The 16448-nt window shown below is 45.8% G+C and overlaps 1 protein-coding gene across 1 annotated transcript; it reads right to left on the bottom strand.

Annotated features, from left to right (window-relative positions):
- Window positions 1–219: 219 nt before the first annotated feature.
- LOC149441809 (uncharacterized) lies at window positions 220–8958 on the bottom strand. The gene is made up of 4 exons (XM_089656840.1): window positions 8627–8958; window positions 8413–8510; window positions 8176–8317; window positions 220–696 (listed from the first exon to the last, which is right to left on the bottom strand). Exons 1-4 carry the CDS (start codon window positions 8709–8711, stop codon window positions 665–667), a joined length of 357 nt encoding a protein of 118 aa, XP_089512966.1. The 5' UTR covers window positions 8712–8958; the 3' UTR covers window positions 220–664.
- Window positions 8959–16448: the final 7490 nt, after the last annotated feature.

The raw sequence follows: 16448 nt of genomic DNA, 5'->3' as shown, positions 1-16448 counted from the left end.
TTCTGGTAAGAAGGTCAAAAGCTTCTTCTTCATTGGGCAGAGATTTGAGTCCATCTTCTACATAGAAATTCCTTTCAACGAACTGTCTTGCATGAGATCCAAATTCTTTCTCACCCTCTTGAGCTGTTTTCCTCAGTCCATAAATTGCTACTGCAGGAGAAAGACTGTTACGAAAAACATGTACCTGTCAGGGAGCGAGGAGCCAGACACACAAGCAGGTGCAATTAAAGGTAGGTTTATTTACACAGAAACAAGGCAAGAGTCTATCAAGTCCGACAGCAACAGCGGATGACTTGGTAGGACAGAAGTTCTCCTGCCGAGGTTGTCTTCCAGGATAATCAAGTCGAGAACCAGCGGGAATCGTAGCCAAAGCCAGGGTCAGAAGCCAGGAAGAATGGTCGCCAGAGCTGGGGTCAGAAGCCAGGAAGAATGGTCGCCAGAGCCGGGGTCAGAAGCCAGGAAGAATGGTCGCCAGAGCCAGGGTCAGAAGCCAGGAGGAGTCTTAGCCAAAGCCGAGTCGGTATCCAGGAGAGCAAAGAGTTAACTGAACAGGAGCTTGGATCGATAGGATCTGGATTCATGGAGATGTGTTATTCTCACTTCTGCCTTTGTCTTTGTTCGCACCACTAAATTGTCTCTTTCAAGATTGAGTTCCTGAACCCCTTCATCCTCCAATGACTCCTGAGTGTTGTACGGCTGTAACAGACCAATATATGTAACACAGTCTTTTATAATTCTCAGAGGCAACATTCAATGGCTGGATAGCGCCCTCTAGTTGTAATGACTCATGAGATTGTTGGGGGAGGGGCAGACATGCGTTTACCAGTATTACACCACAAGTCATTAATATTAGCCAGCAATTCTGACTTGTCAGCATTAAGATTTTCTTGCACTTTAACTGACAATTGCACGGTCATGCAACGCTGCACCCTAATGAAATTTACCTCCCTAAATAAAAATCTAATTTCATCATAAATTTCAACCAATATGTATTCTGCTCCATGTTTTTGGTAAAAATAATCCCAATACGTGTAAATTAATTGGTTTACGTGAAAGTTATAGCATCTACAAATGGTGGTGTAGATACTGGGATTTTTTTTATACTAGTAATGGTCAGTGACTTATAGCGGGACTGCAGCGGGCATTCTGACACTGGAGGGAACTGACTTGGTGTCACTGACATCTCCAGTGACACCACTACAGTGATCAGTGCTAATAAAAAGCACTGACACTGTACTAATGGCACTGGGCAGGAAGGGGTTAACATCTGAGGCAATCAAAGGATTAACTGTGTGCTGTTTCACTATGGGGGCTGTGTGTGTGCTTCACTGTGCGCACACTGCTATGCAGAGCCATACAAAGCAGTGCGCAGGAGCTGACAGGGGAGAGATCTGTATTGTTTATACACAGATCTCTCCCCCATCAGTGATCACCAATTGATCACCATTGGTCACCAATGTAAGGGACCACTACACTGACCACTGATATAAGGGGGTCCTTCTCCCATTGGTCACCAATGTAAGGGACCACTACACTGACCACTGATATAAGGAGGTCCTTCTCCCATTGGTCACCAATGTAAGGGACCACTACACTGACCACTGATATAAGGGGGTCCTTCTCCCATTGGTCACCAATGTAAGGGACCACTACACTGACCACTGATATAAGGGGTCCTTCTCCCATTGGTCACCAATGTAAGGGACAAATACAATGACCACTTGGGATGATCTCTGGGTTTAGTTGTCGGAGAGTAGGGATGAGACGACAGTACAAACCAAACTTTGCCTGTTCCGCTCCCGTGTTTTGCAGGAGCCGATCATCACATATAGAAGAGACATTTCTACCACTTCTATATATAACAGCTTCCCGCTGTCACTGGTGCCTGAGGAAGACATGGATGGGTACAGCGGCCACACCCCCAGGAATCAGTGATGTCATTGGGAATCCCTGCCATGTAAGGAAGGGGGCGGGGATAGCAGTGACATCACTGACCAAATATGGTCACTGGTCACATTTGGGTAATAAGGTCCCACCATCCCTGTCCCTTCACTTATGTAGATGATGACAGTTTAGGGAGCTGTCATTGGGCTGGTGCTATTGTCAGGTACTATATACCCCATACTCATTCACATGGGGGCCCCTTGTTATTAAATGGGGTTTCCAGAATCCAATATGACCCCCACCCACAGATCCCCAGCCAAGGTGACAAGGTGCTATGCCTGGGGGAATCCCCCCTGGTAAGGTGACCCCCATGTTGTGGTCATGTGGCCTGGTATGGATCAGGAGGGGGGGCACACTACAGCCCCCTCTGCACTCTGTATGGTGGGCTGTATATGATATACTGCTGACCCCCGCACTCTGCGCCGTTATTGAAGGGTGTGAGGTGTCACCGAGGAGCAATGTTCTATATTGAAGTTTGCCATCATTGCACCGACACACACAATAGTTTTTCTTCAATAAATGTTTTATTATAATTTTACATTTAACAAGATTGAAGCATAAAAATCAGGAAATAGTAAAGGAAGGAATCCGATTGGTCAGGGAGATCCCTTGTCTGGAATGTGGGGGCGGAGTCATTATTATTGGTATACAATACAATACACAACGTGTTCCATTATTATAACAAAGTATTGTAGAAAAGATCCCAACATAGAAAATGGGGGAAAGGAGGAAATAAAGGCGGATATGAAGGGGAATCTGTGTACGGGGAACACCTTAACAATCACCACCATTTTATTCTCCAGGGCCTCTGATGTCACAGAATAGATGTTTGGGGGTTTATCTCATCTTCAGGACCAAAATCTGCATTTTCCCATGTGTGCAAAATCATGCAGAAACAGCTCTGGCAGTGAGAGGGTTAATGTGGGCTAGATGGGATCACTCTGCTGGGGTGACATTAGAGCTCCCCCTAGCTGCAGCCTGGTAATAACATTGCTGGGAGGTCTCTTCATTTCTCTGCTCCATACTTCCCGTCTTTATAGAAACGTCTCCTGACATTTGGGGGTCTATTCATAGAATGTTTGTATAGCAATTCCCTCAGTGAGAGTTCATGTCCATTCCTCCTGTGTGAATGGGGGAACCAATGTTATTAGGATCACATCTGAACTGCTGGAATGTCTTCCATTGATGGAAAATACATTGAAAACTTCTTCTCCTGATATCAATGGCCGACCCGGTCCCACACTTCATCCATGTCTTTGGGGGCCTCTCATCTCCTTATGGACTGTTTCTTCCATGATGAAGATCAGCCATGGAGTATATCTGAGGTGTATATCAGGGTGTGCTTCTTCCCCACATGAGAGCTGGGATGTCCAGCAACATTCATCTAGAAGACATTTCCCGCACTCAAGGCACTAATACACCTCCAGGGTTGTGTGGGATTCCTGATGTACAGGAAGGCAGGACTTCAGAGAGGAACATTTCCCTCACTCAGGACAGGAAAGTGGCTTCTCCCCCGTGTGAGATCTCTGATGTTTGGAAAGATTGAAGTTACTTGAAAAACATTTCACACACTCAGGACAGGAATATGGCTTCTCCCCCGTGTGCGATCTCTGATGTGTGTTAAGATGGGACTTCTCTGAAAAACATTTCCCGCACTCAGGACAGGAATACGGCTTCTCCCCTGTGTGAGATCTCTGATGTCTGGAAAGATTCGACTTATCTGAAAAACATTTCCCACACTCAGAACAAGAATATGGCTTCTCCCCCGTGTGAAATCTCTGATGTGTGTAAAGACTGGCCTTTTGTGAAAAACATTTCCCACACTCAGGACAAGAATATAGCATCTCCCCTGTGTGAGATCTCTGATGTGTGTAAAGATTGGCCTTTTGTGAAAAACATTTCCCACACTCAGTACAAGAATATAGCTTCTCCCCTGTGTGAGATCTCTGATGTGTATGAAGAAGGGACTGCCGTGCAAAACATTTTCCACACTCAAGACAGGAATATGGCTTCTCCCCCGTGTGAGATCTCTGATGACTGTAAAGATAGGACTTGTCTGAAAAACATTTCCTGCACTCTGGACAGGAATACGGCTTCTCCCCTGTGTGAGATCTCTGATGACTATGAAGTTTGGTCTTGTCTAAAAAACATTTCCCACACTCAGGACAGGAATATGGCTTCTCCCCCGTGTGACATCTTTGATGTCTGTAAAGATCGGACTTCACTGAAAAACATTTCCCGCACTCAGGACAGGAATATGGTTTCTCCCCTGTGTGAGATCTCTGATGTGTGTAAAGATTGGACTTCACTGAAAAACATTTCCCGCACTCAGGACAGGAATACGGCTTCTCCCCTGTGTGAGATCTTTCATGCACATTAAGCTCTGATTTACGCCAGAAACCCTTCCCACACTCAGGACAGGAATACGGCTTCTCCCCCGTGTGAGATCTCTGATGCCTATGAAGTTTGGACTTGTCTGAAAAAATTTCTCTGCACTCAGGACAGGAATACAGCTTCTTCCCTGTGTGAGATCTTTCATGCACATTAAGCTCTGATTTATGCCGGAAACCCTTCCCACACTCAGAACAGAAAAATAGATTCTCCGCCGTGTGAGATCTCTGATGTGTGTAAAGATTGGACTTCATTGAAAAACATTTCCCGCACTCAGGACAGGAATACGGCTTCTCCCCTGTGTGAGATCTCTGATGTAAGTAAAGATTGTACTTCACTGAAAAACATTTCCCACACTCAGGACAGGAATACGGCTTCTCTCCTGTGTGACATCTTTTATGCCTATTAAGTTGGGATTTATAATGGAAACATTTCCCGCACTCAGTACAGGAGAACCTCTTCCCTGTTGGAAGGCCGACCCGGTCCCGCACAGTCTGAGGTTCCTCAGGATACGAGGAATCCGATGGTCCATCTACACTGGGTGGTGCCGGATGGACATTGGAGGGAGCCGGGTTTTCTCCTGGACTATACTGTGTGATGTCCTCATCTTCTACTTTCCAGTCTGGAGACAAAGTGAGACAATCCTCGGAGGTTTTCCTCATCTCCCGGCCATGGACTAAAATACAAAGACAAAGAGGATTACCGTATTTTTTGGACTATAAGGCGCACCGGATTATAAGACGCAGTATTAGTGAACGGATCTATTTTCATATATAAGACGCACCGGATTATAAGGCGCATAAAGCGAAACAAAATAGTCGGATAAGTCAGACTTTATTCAAATCATTAACAATACCTGTCAATATTACACAATAGATCCAGTCAGACCACAATATTACACAATATTAAAGCGAAACAAAATAGCCGGATAGGTCAGATATTACACAAAAGAGTATGCTCACTTTTTCAATCATTCCTATTCTACGAATCCATCAAATTCCTCGTCTTTGGTGTCGGAATTTAACAGTTGGGCGATAGCTGCATCAAGCAAGCCCGGATCCCTCTCGTCATCATCCGATTCAGTCTCATTGCTGTTGCTTGGCTGTTCATTGATGATTCCGGCCTTCGTGAAAGCTCGGACGACAGTTGAAACCGATACCTTAGCCCAGGCATCGACGATCCATTGGCAGATAGTGGCATAACTAGCCCGGCGTTGCCTGCCTGTGTTGGTAAATGTGTGCTCACCTTCTGTCATCCATTGCTCCCATGCGGCTCGCAATTTAGCCTTGAACGCCCTGTTGACACCAATATCTAGTGGTTGGAGTTCTTTGGTCAATCCTCCAGGAATGATGGCAAGCTCCGAATTGGTTTTCTTCACTTGGCTTTTGACAGTGTCAGTGAGATGAGCGCACATAGAGTCGTAGATCAATAAGGCCGGAGACTTGTGGAAGAAGCCATCTGGTCTCCTGACGTAAACTTCTCTCAGCCACTCACTCATTTTCTCCTCGTCCATCCAGCCTTTTGGATTTACCTTGACGATGATCCCAAGAGGAAACGTTTCCTTTGGCAAAGTCTTCCTCTTAAAAATGACCATGGGTGGTAGTTTCTGGCCATTAGCCTGGCAACCGAGAACTACAGTGAAGGATGATTTCTCATTCCCTGTGGTGCGTATAGATACAGTAGACGTCCCTGTTTTTTCTACAGTACGGTTCGCGGGGATGTCAAAGGTGAGAGGGATCTCGTCCATGTTTGTGATGTGGTCTGACTGGATCTTCTTTTCGATGATCTTGTCCTTGCAGTAAGTGCGGAAGATGGCCATCCTTTCTTCATAATCCTTTGGCAGTTGCTGCGAAGTGGTAGTTCTTGTGCGGATGGAGAGATGACGCCTTTTCATAAAACGGAAGCACCAAGAAGGACCTCCTTGAAAATCGTTGATCTTCATATCTCGTGCCATCGCTGTTGCCTTAAGTCGAATGGAGACTGTAGAGACGCTTCTACCTGCTGTTCTATGTTCAATAATCCACTGCTCAATTTTGTCCTCTAATTGTGGCCATCTTGCCTTGTTCCCTCGGAAACTCTTCTTCGTCTTCTTTACTTGACGCAGGTCATCTTCTTGTTTCCTCCACTTCCGTACCATTGATTCATTAATGTTGAATTTTTTCGCTGCTGCTCTATTCCCATGTTGTACTGCTTGGCTGATGGCCTTGAGTTTGAAATCCGCGTCGTAAACATGTCTCTTAACAGGTGCCATTTTGGGGTCCTTAATTACCGGATTTGGAAGCACAGTACATATCAGGAAATGTAGTTTTCGAATAAGCAAGGGGAGTGGCTTAGTCGCTTACCAAAGTCATAATAAAACATTTTGACAGATTCTTCAGCACAGTGTGAACATACACTGTTCATACATAAGGCGCATCGGAATATAAGGCGCATTGCCGATTTTTGTACAAATATAGATATTTTATGTGCGCCTTATAGTCCGAAAAATACGGTACTAGACAGGAGCTGATTGGTTCCCCCAAACCAGGACTCCGCCCACATCAGGCAGCTTGGTCTCTGAGGAGCTTACAATTCCACCCTCAAGGGAACTAGGAAATGGCTCCTCTGATCTCCTACCAGGTCATTTCTTTATTCATGGACCTTAGTCAGAGAGTGAGGAAACAACCAGAACTGTCTTTTATAGGAGGGACAGTGATGAGGGGATTATAGGACGAGGGTCCCCACCCCCTCTATCACTCATCGCCATCTTCCCAACACAAGAAGTACTGCACTTCCTTATTTACTCCATGATTTAGTCATGAAGAACAGCGGGGCTGAGCCCCACCAGAGGTCAGAGAGTGAGGATGGGGGGAGAACAACCAAGATGAAGACTGGACTGATCCTAAAGACCACCATCATTGGGGTATTGACTCCTCCCTCATTATCACTTTCTGTTTAAGGGTCCAAAGTTGGAGGATGTTATCACATTATTAAAACCATGTAAAAGTCTGTGCTCCAATCACATCATCCGATATAAAATGTCCAGCTGGGAGGAAATGGGGGGAACAAAAGAGAATCCATATTATGTGTATATATAGCAGTGGGGGGAGGGGGGGGAGCAGAAGTCAGGTCTATGGAATGTACAACACAGAGTATATAGTGCAGGGGTCAGGAGTATGTACTGTACAACATAGAGTATATAGTGCAGGGGTCAGGAGTATGTAATGTACAACATAGAGTATATAGTGCAGGGGTCAGGAGGATGTAATGTACAACATAGAGTATATAGTGCAGGGGTCAGGAGTATGTAATGTACAATATAAATTATACAGTGTAAGGGTCAGGACTCATAATATTGGTATTCAGTAGAACATTAAATGTTTACTGTAGACAAGTTGCAGAGATCCCACACCGCTGCCTCCCATCTCCTGAGACTGCACTCAGTGACTTGGGTCTGAGACACTACAGACATATCCCTCCACCCGGCACAGCCAGCAGACAACAGAGCAAGGAACCCTGGGAGAATTGTTCTGTCAGAGATCTTACTAGACCCGGGCATGGAGAAGAAGACTCAAAGCACACACCCCAGGTGCCTAGGTCTAGTAACACTTATGGTGAAAATGAACATTTTTCTGCCAGCTGAACCCCAGAACCTCCATAAATCCAGTCTAGATACATAAATTGTGTCTGCAGCACAGAGAAGGAAGATTATCCGAGAGAAATCCAGGAATACAGGACGGGGAACACAGCTCAGGAAAGTGACCAGGGGATTACAGGCTGATATCACCCAGTCCCCGCCCTACTCTGGACCAATCAGTGAGCAGTATGGGTGGAGGAATGGATTTAGTGTTCATGACCCACCTGTGCTGATCTCTGTAGGAGTGTCCTCCTCTATAAATGTCCCCGTTATTCCATCCTCCTCCATAGACTGCTGATCATCCCTCACATACGCCTCTTCTTCTTCTGCTTTCACCTCAAATTCTGTATCGATTGGATCTCCACTCTAAATCAAGAATATCAGAGAAAATATCATCTGTAATTTATAAACTCACAAATTGTCTTCATCAGTCCATGTTCTAGTTACTCTGTCCCACTGACCTTGCAATACTGAGGGATGGTGTGACCTTCCTGTGTGGAATCCCGGGAATACAGAGGACGGGGACATCTCTCTGGTGGGTTCCCATGACTGGATCCATCTGTAGGAAACACACACACTGACTGAATCCATTGTTTCTATGTGTTTATCAGATGATGGGGGATCTAGGTGGATCCTCCGTACTGCTCTCTCCTTTACAATAAAGTCTCCTCTTACCCGGTGATGTGAGGGGCGGCTGATTGTCCATCATGACGTCCTTGTAGAGATCCTTGTGTCCTTCTAAATACTCCCACTCCTCCATGGAGAAATAGACAGTGACACCCTGACACCTTATAGGAACCTGACACACACAATGATACAGTCACCATCCAGACACATCCCTTGTCTGTTACTGGAGAATGTCCCAGAATTCCCGGCACCGCTCACCTCTCCTGTCAGCAGCTCCATCATCTTCTTGGTGACTTCTAGAATCTTCTGCATGTTGTGTCTCTCAGGGTTTAGGGAGTCACATGGAGGCACTGTGATGGTCATATGGTCACCTGACTTCAGAAGAGGAAATCTCTGTATTGAGGAACCAATAGGAATATCATGTTAGATTCCCAGAATCCTCCTCACCTCTCCGGTCAGGTCTGTGTTTTATTAATAGATATGAGTGATGTCATGTGACCTCCCAGAATCCTCCTCACCTCTCCGGTCAGGTCTGTGTTTTATTAATAGAGATCAGAGCGATGTCATGTGACCTCCCAGAATCCTCCTCACCTCTCCGGTCAGGTCTGTGTTTTATTAATAGAGATAAGAGTGATGTCATGTGACCTCCCAGAATCCTCCTCACCTCTCTGGTCAGGTCTGTGTTTTATTAATAGAGATCAGAGCGATGTCATGAGACCTCCCAGAATCCTCCTCACCTCTCCGGTCAGGTCTGTGTTTTATTAATAGATATGAGTGATGTCATGTGACCTCCCAGAATCCTCCTCACCTCTCTGGTCAGGTCTGTGTTTTATTAATAGAGATCAGAGCGATGTCATGAGACCTCCCAGAATCCTCCTCACCTCTCCGGTCAGGTCTGTGTTTTATTAATAGAGATAAGAGTGATGTCATGTGACCTCCCAGAATCCTCCTCACCTCTCCGGTCAGCAGGTAGATGATCTCCAGGGTGAGGTTTAGTATCTTCTCAGTCATGTGACTCCAGTCCTCCTCCATCCTCATTGGTGCCATCATGTGATCTATACAGGTCTCCTTGTAGACGGATAACTTTGGGAAATGAAAGTAAGAATGATTTGGATGGTATTGGTCACACAATAATAGGATGTGGATGTGAGGGGGGAATAGGAGGGTTGCTGGACATTTAGGAACTACTACAATCATGGGAAGATATTTAGTTGGGACTGTTTAATATTTCTTACATTTAGGAGGTCCCGGGACCCTCTTGACCTGCAGGATCAGAAATCCCCTTTACTCTGTTGGGTTTGTTTGGTCTCTGAACTGGTTTGATGAGTTTTAGATCTGCAGACAAGGAATGATAAATACGATCCTTCCTATGACTTGTTTGCTCTGAGGCAGTGCTGTGAGGTCAATGTCGGCTCATCATGATGTCCAGGAAGGGGAACTTGATGACTTTTCCTGGCTAATCAGGATAATTCTGTCTCTTCCCTCCAATGACAGCCTAGTGTGGGTAGAAGGAGGACAGAAGGAGGGGAGGAGTTTGGTTACCAAGTATACTGTAGTACACAGGACATTGTACAGAGTCGTGGTGGGTTCCTGGGGCTCTGAATTCCAGCACCGGGCACTGCCAGAGCCTGTGTCATGGGAAGGTATTGGAGTGTCTCCTGAAGATGTTCAGCACTGACCCCTGACTACCTTTTAGTCAATAATGCACCAACAGACCTCCTCTGAGAACAAGTGCCCACCAAGGGGTGAAAGACTTCCCTTCTTCATTCCACTTGGTATCTTGGAATACATTATTTGACCAGTGAGATGGTAAGAAGGTGAAGGTTGTCTTCCTTTCCTGGTAGGAGTTCTGTAAGGAGGTCTGGAAAGTAAGTGCAGGTAAGAGGACAATCAGAGACCAGGAGCCCCCCTCCCTACCTCAGTGTCCCCCTGAGCCTGACAAACTTCCCTTTCCTCAGAGCCCTGCTCCCCGCCAACCCTATCAAAGACCCAGATTCCTTCAGCTACTCTCCCCCCTAAAAGCCTTTGAACTCCACTACTCTCTCAGGGGCCCCAATGTTTCCCATCCTCAGTAACCCCTGAGAGACCCCTCAGCTCCTCTACTTCCCTCAGACCCCTCAGTATTTCCCTCCCTCTGACACCAATGATGGAACATATTCTTCATGGCCGGCTGGGGAATGTTTCCTTCCTCCTGAGCAGCAATGTAAGGGGCTCTATGCTCCATACTCCTGACCCCGGCACTCCATCATTGTGTTGGCTGCATAGTGTAATGATTGCCCATTGGCTGCCTGTGTAGTGTCATCATTGCCCTTTGTAGGCCATGTATGGTCAGGATGGTCCTTGTCTTGTCTATTTATTGTCAGTGCTGTTTGTTTAGAGGACCATATTACTAGAATTTATCTCCACAATGAGGAGAATGTTCCGGCCCCGGAAGTGGGGGAATGTTCTGCCCCTGAAGGGGTTAATCTGGGTTCCCACACTATATATGTGTGTATCATCATCTGCTCGAGACAAAAGACGTCACAGTGACTATGGAGGAAGAGGACGGATATGACTATGGAGAAAGAGGACAGACATGACTATGGAGGAAGAGGACGGACATGACGATGGAGGAAGAGGACGAACATGACGATGGAGGAAGAGGACGGACATGACGATGGAGGAAGAGGACAGACATGACTATGGAGGAAGAGGACAGACATGACTATGGAGGAAGAGGACGGACCTGACTATGGAGGAAGAGGACAGACTTGACTATGGAAGAAGAGGACGGACATGACTATGGAGGAAGAGGATGGACGTGACTATGGAGGAAGAGGACGGATGTGACTATGGAGGAAGAGGACGGACATTATTATGGAGGAAGAGGACGGACATGACGGGGGGTTACTGGGTGTATATAGAAAATAACATCTTATTACCTCCTCTGCTGCCATGTCCACCAACGTCTCCTCTCTGCTTTCTATGGTATGGCACTTCCTGTCTTTATTCCAGATAACTTCCTGTCTGTACCTGACATCACTTCCTGTCTGTACCCGACATCACTTCCTGTCTGTGTTCTATAATAACTTCCTAGATAGAAGTGAGATCACCACCTTGTGGAGTTCAGAGGAACTGCAGCCCCGAGAAACATTAAAATATCCGTTCCTGTGGTTTCCATGAATGATCAAAAATATCTAAAAAAAACTGAGAAAAAATAAATCTAGCTCCTATGCAACCAACTATTTATTTTCCAATATTTTTATTGAAATGTTTCAAGTTACAGAAAATGTAATAGACAAGTGTCTGGTTATAAAATAAGGTATGAAATATCCCCAACAAACAGGCGGATGAATAAACAACAGACATCCCGCAGGGAAGCAGGAAATGTGTGCAATAATGACTGGAGACGTCACATAGAACATTCCCAGCATTAAGTCCACCTTGTACAGGGGAAGCAATAATAGGAGACATATGGATCACACAGAGCATTCATCACACACACCACACATAGTGCACAACACATACAACATGGAACTACACTAGCACCAGAACATGGGAAAATAAAAGAGACAGCAGAAAGGAAGAAAGGAGGGTAACAGTAATGAGAGGAGAGAAGAGAAAAGAAGAGAGAAGAGGAGGAGAGGAGGATAGAAGAGGAGGAGAGGAGAGGAGGAGGAGAGGGGAGGAGAAGGGACAGGGGAGGGGAGAGGAGAGGGGAGGAGGAGGAGAGAGGAGGGGAGGAGGAGGAGAGAGGAAGGGGAGGAGGAGGAGAGAGGAAGGGGAGGGGAGAGGAGGAGAGGGTAGGGGAGGGGAGAGGAGGAGAGGAGAAGAGAAGAGAGGAGAGGAGAGGAGGATGAGAGGGGAGGAGGAGGAGAGGAGAAGGAGGAGAGGAGAGGGAATGAGGAGGAGAGGAGAGGGGAGGAGGAGGAGAGGAGAAGAGAGCCAAATCAGGAAGTACTAGGGCACAGAGATGCAACACGGAACTCAACTAGCACCAGAACATGGAAAAATATAAGAGACAGCAGAAAGGAAGAAAAGAGGGTAACAGTAATGAGAGGAGAGAGGAGAAGAGAGGGGATGAGGGGGAGGGGAGGAGGAAGAGAGAGGAGGGGAGGAGGAGGAGAGGGGATGAGGAGGGGAGGAGGAGGAGAGGGAGGGGAGGGGAGGAGGAGAGGAGAGGGGATGAGGAGGAGAGAGGAGGAGAGAAGAGGAGAGGGGAGGAGGAGAGGGGAGGAGGAGGAGAGGGAAAGAGGAGGAGTGGAGAGGGGAGGAGGAGGAGAGGGGAGGAGGAGGAGAGGGGAGGGGAGAAGAGGAGAGGAGGGAAGGAGAAGAGAGGAGAGCCAAATCAGTACGTACTAGGGCACGGAGATGTATGGACTCCACGGATCCCACGTTTTATCACACATGTTGGTATTATGATGTAAAACACAGGTGAGTCTGTCGTTAATCAGGATCCAATCTCATTTGTTGTGAACATATTGAAGCGGAATAATTGATCTCTTCTAATATTCAGCAATAGTGATTCTCGCTGCTAACAGGATAGAAGACACTCAACCCCTCGCCTACCGGGCAGTTCTATCCCCTTCCCTCCCAGTCCAATTCTCAGCTTTCAGCGCTGTCACACTTTGAATGACAATTGTGCGGTCATGCAACACCCATATGAAACTTTTATCTTTTTTTTTACACAAATAGAGTTTTGTTTTGATGGTATTTACTCACCGCTGGGGGTTTTATTTTTTGCGCTATAAACAAAAAAAAAGCAAAAATTTTTTTAAAAAAAGTTTCTTTGTTTCTATTATAAAATTTTTCAAACAGGTAATTTTTCTCCTTAGATGTTTGTTGATGAGGCTGAACTTATAGGCAGCACTGATGAAGCGGCACTGATGATGCTGCACTGATATGCAACAAGTTGGGCACTGATAGGTGGCATTGATGGGTGGCACTGACTGATGGCACTGACTGGTGGCACTGCTGGGCGGCACTGATGGGTGGCACTGGTGGGCACTGATAGGCACAGGTGGGCGGCACTGCTGGGCACTGACACTCAGGTCACTGATCATGCCAATCCCTTCTCTGACAATTTCCGGTTATCGGCAGTACTTTCTTCACACTGTGACAGCATGAGGAAAGTGCAGCCAATAATCAGCAGCTGCATTTCCCGGTGATGTGCTGTTCCATTGGACACAGCTGATCAGAAGGGTAAAAGGCAGCTGTGATTGGCCTTTTACCACATCACATGATCAGCTGTGTCCGTAGGACACAGCAATCATGGAGATTGCAGAGTCTGCGCCTCTGGGGGCACACCCTCCCAGAACTGGCCGGCCGCAGTGAAGTCGTCATTCGGCTATCTGCGGTCAGCAAGTGGTTAAGGGTCTTTTTTGGTACTGTAAGTGGAAATTTATGGAAGAGGGCCATTTCCGGGGCCCTACAAACATTAACCCCCATCACCCTGTAGATAAGGTTAAACATGCAGATCCAAAATCTAGTAACTATCAGACATTGCCACCAAATGTGGAACATAGAACCCATCTGGCTGCAACACTGAAAGCACATTGGTGAGGCAGAAGGATGGTCCTCGCCGTCCGAGTTGGGACCCGGTACCATCGCAATAGTTTTATAGTTTGCTTCAATTCAGGTAGTATTGATGGAAACTTTAGATAATTCCAGGGCTATGTCTTGCCAATCAGATAGATCATAATTAACATTCAGGTCCCGTTCCCATTGATCCATATAGGGGAGTTTACAGTTTGGATCAGCAAGAAGGGCGTACACCACACAAATACGGCCTCTAGAGAGATTCGTATGGTGACAGGAAAGTTCAAAACTGGTAAAAATGGGCGCTCCATCTAGTAAAACAATTTTTGAGCGGATAAAATAGGCGACTTTATTATATCTGAAAATTTCTGTGGGGGGCATCTGTAGTTTCTCTGTAGAGTACTGAAGAGGATAAATTCAGACAATCCGGAGGTAGTGTCCTATCTGCAGCAACCCTTTGTTGATCCACCATTGGAATTGGGCCGGGACCAGACACGGTACAAATTTATGGTTACAAAAAACTGGGGCTAAGGGAGCGTGTGGGGAGGCTAATGGTTTGTGATGGCGTACTCTATCCCAAACTGTCAATGAGAAAGACAGAGTAGGACATAAGATAGGAGGGCGAGATCTATTAGGGAGCCAAGGCAAGGAACCGACCGCTAAAGGATGGCAGGAAAGAGCTTCAATAGAAACCCAGAGGGGTATAGATCCCTTAGCTGTAGTATAGGCCAATTGCACAATTTGAGCAGCTTGGAAGTAAGCATAGAGATAATATTCACATTCCTTCTGTACTGAAATGTTTTGTAATTGTACTGTCTCCCTTATATTGTAAAGCGTTGCTCAAACTGTTGGCACCGTATAAATCCTGTATAATAATAATGAAGACCAACCCCACCCTGCGACTTTAAAGTGTATAATATCTTCTGGTTCATCTGATGCCTTCTATTGTTCCACACAAAACAAAGCACCTCTGCCTGTAGGAGCCGCAGCTCCCGTCTCAGAGTTGGTATCAGTAAGGTCCGAAAGATGTATAATAGTCGAGGTAAAAAGGTCATTTTAATAGAGTTGATCCTTCCAAACCAAGATACAGAGTAAGCAGCCCAACGATGAAGATCTTCCCAAAGTCATTTGAAAAGAGCGGGATAGTTTGCTTGGTAAAATAGGGTCTCAATAAGTAGTTGCTAGCCCATTGAAAGTCATATAGAGTTTGAAGCCGTTGCTCCATTGAAGAAGGTAACAAAGTATTAAGTGTTATCATTTTATGAGAATTTAGAGTCAGCCCAGAAAATTCAGAGAAGTGACACAAGAGAGACAATAGATTAGGTAGAGTACTAGAGGGGATGTAACATACATGGGAACATCATCAGCAAATAAAGTGCATTTATGTTCCTGATGACCACAGGGGACCCCGTGGGTTCCAGCTTGAGAGCGGATCGCCATAGCTAAGGGTTTTATTGCCAAAGCAAAAAGCAGAGGGGAGAGTGGGCAACCCTGTCTAGTGCCGCATCGAATTTGGAACACGGGGATCTGTAACCTCTAATGGACACTTGAGCTGAGGGGGTGTTGTATAATGACTGCAAAAGTGTAAGAAATGCAGGACCAAATCCAAAAGCTTGCAAAACAGTAAACAAATATTCCCAGGTTAAGCTATATGGAGGTCCAAAAAAAGAATTAGCAATTCTCAAGAAAGAGGGGCATCCCAATTAGAGCAAACAGCAGAAATCAAAGCTACGGACCTTCATATCTGATCTAACATTTGGCGACCAGATATGAAACCCGATTGGTCTTTGTGAACATACTGCACCAAAAAGGAATTAAGACGCAGGAACAAAAGTTTTGTCAATATTTTCAGGTCACAATTTATTAGCGAAATATGCCAATAATTAAGGATATCAGTCGCATCTTTATTAGGTTTAGGAATAACACTAATATATCCTTTATTTTCATCTAAAGGAATCACCCCGTCTTCTCTCAAGGAACTGAAGTAAAGAGCCATATGGGGGAGAAGATGGTCAGAGAAGGTTTAATAGTAAACATCTGGTAAACTGTCAGGGCCCGGGGACTTATGTGATGTTAGCATTTTAATAACTTTATCAAGTTCCCTACTAGTTATAGGTTGTTCCATAAATTCTCTGTGGGCATCGGCAAGGGAAGGGAACTCCAAGGGTCCTAAAAAATGGAAGGCTCAACAGGCTGGGGTGGGCTATATAAGGTAGAATAAAACGTATTAAATTCTTGAAGGATTTTCTGAGGATCCTGTGAGATGTGACCTCCCGAAAGCCTAAGCTTAGGAAGTGCCGAGTGAGTATGTTTAGGGGAAAGTTTACGTACCAAAAGAGAACCCGGTTTGTCT

This window comes from Staurois parvus, unplaced genomic scaffold (assembly GCF_062004578.1).
Source record: "Staurois parvus isolate SC_StPar_1 unplaced genomic scaffold, SC_StPar_1.0 ptg000942l, whole genome shotgun sequence".
In the NCBI taxonomy this organism is placed as follows: domain Eukaryota; kingdom Metazoa; phylum Chordata; class Amphibia; order Anura; family Ranidae; genus Staurois; species Staurois parvus.
The sequence above is the reverse complement of the archived record's forward strand: the minus strand, read 5'-3'. Positions and strand labels throughout refer to the sequence as shown.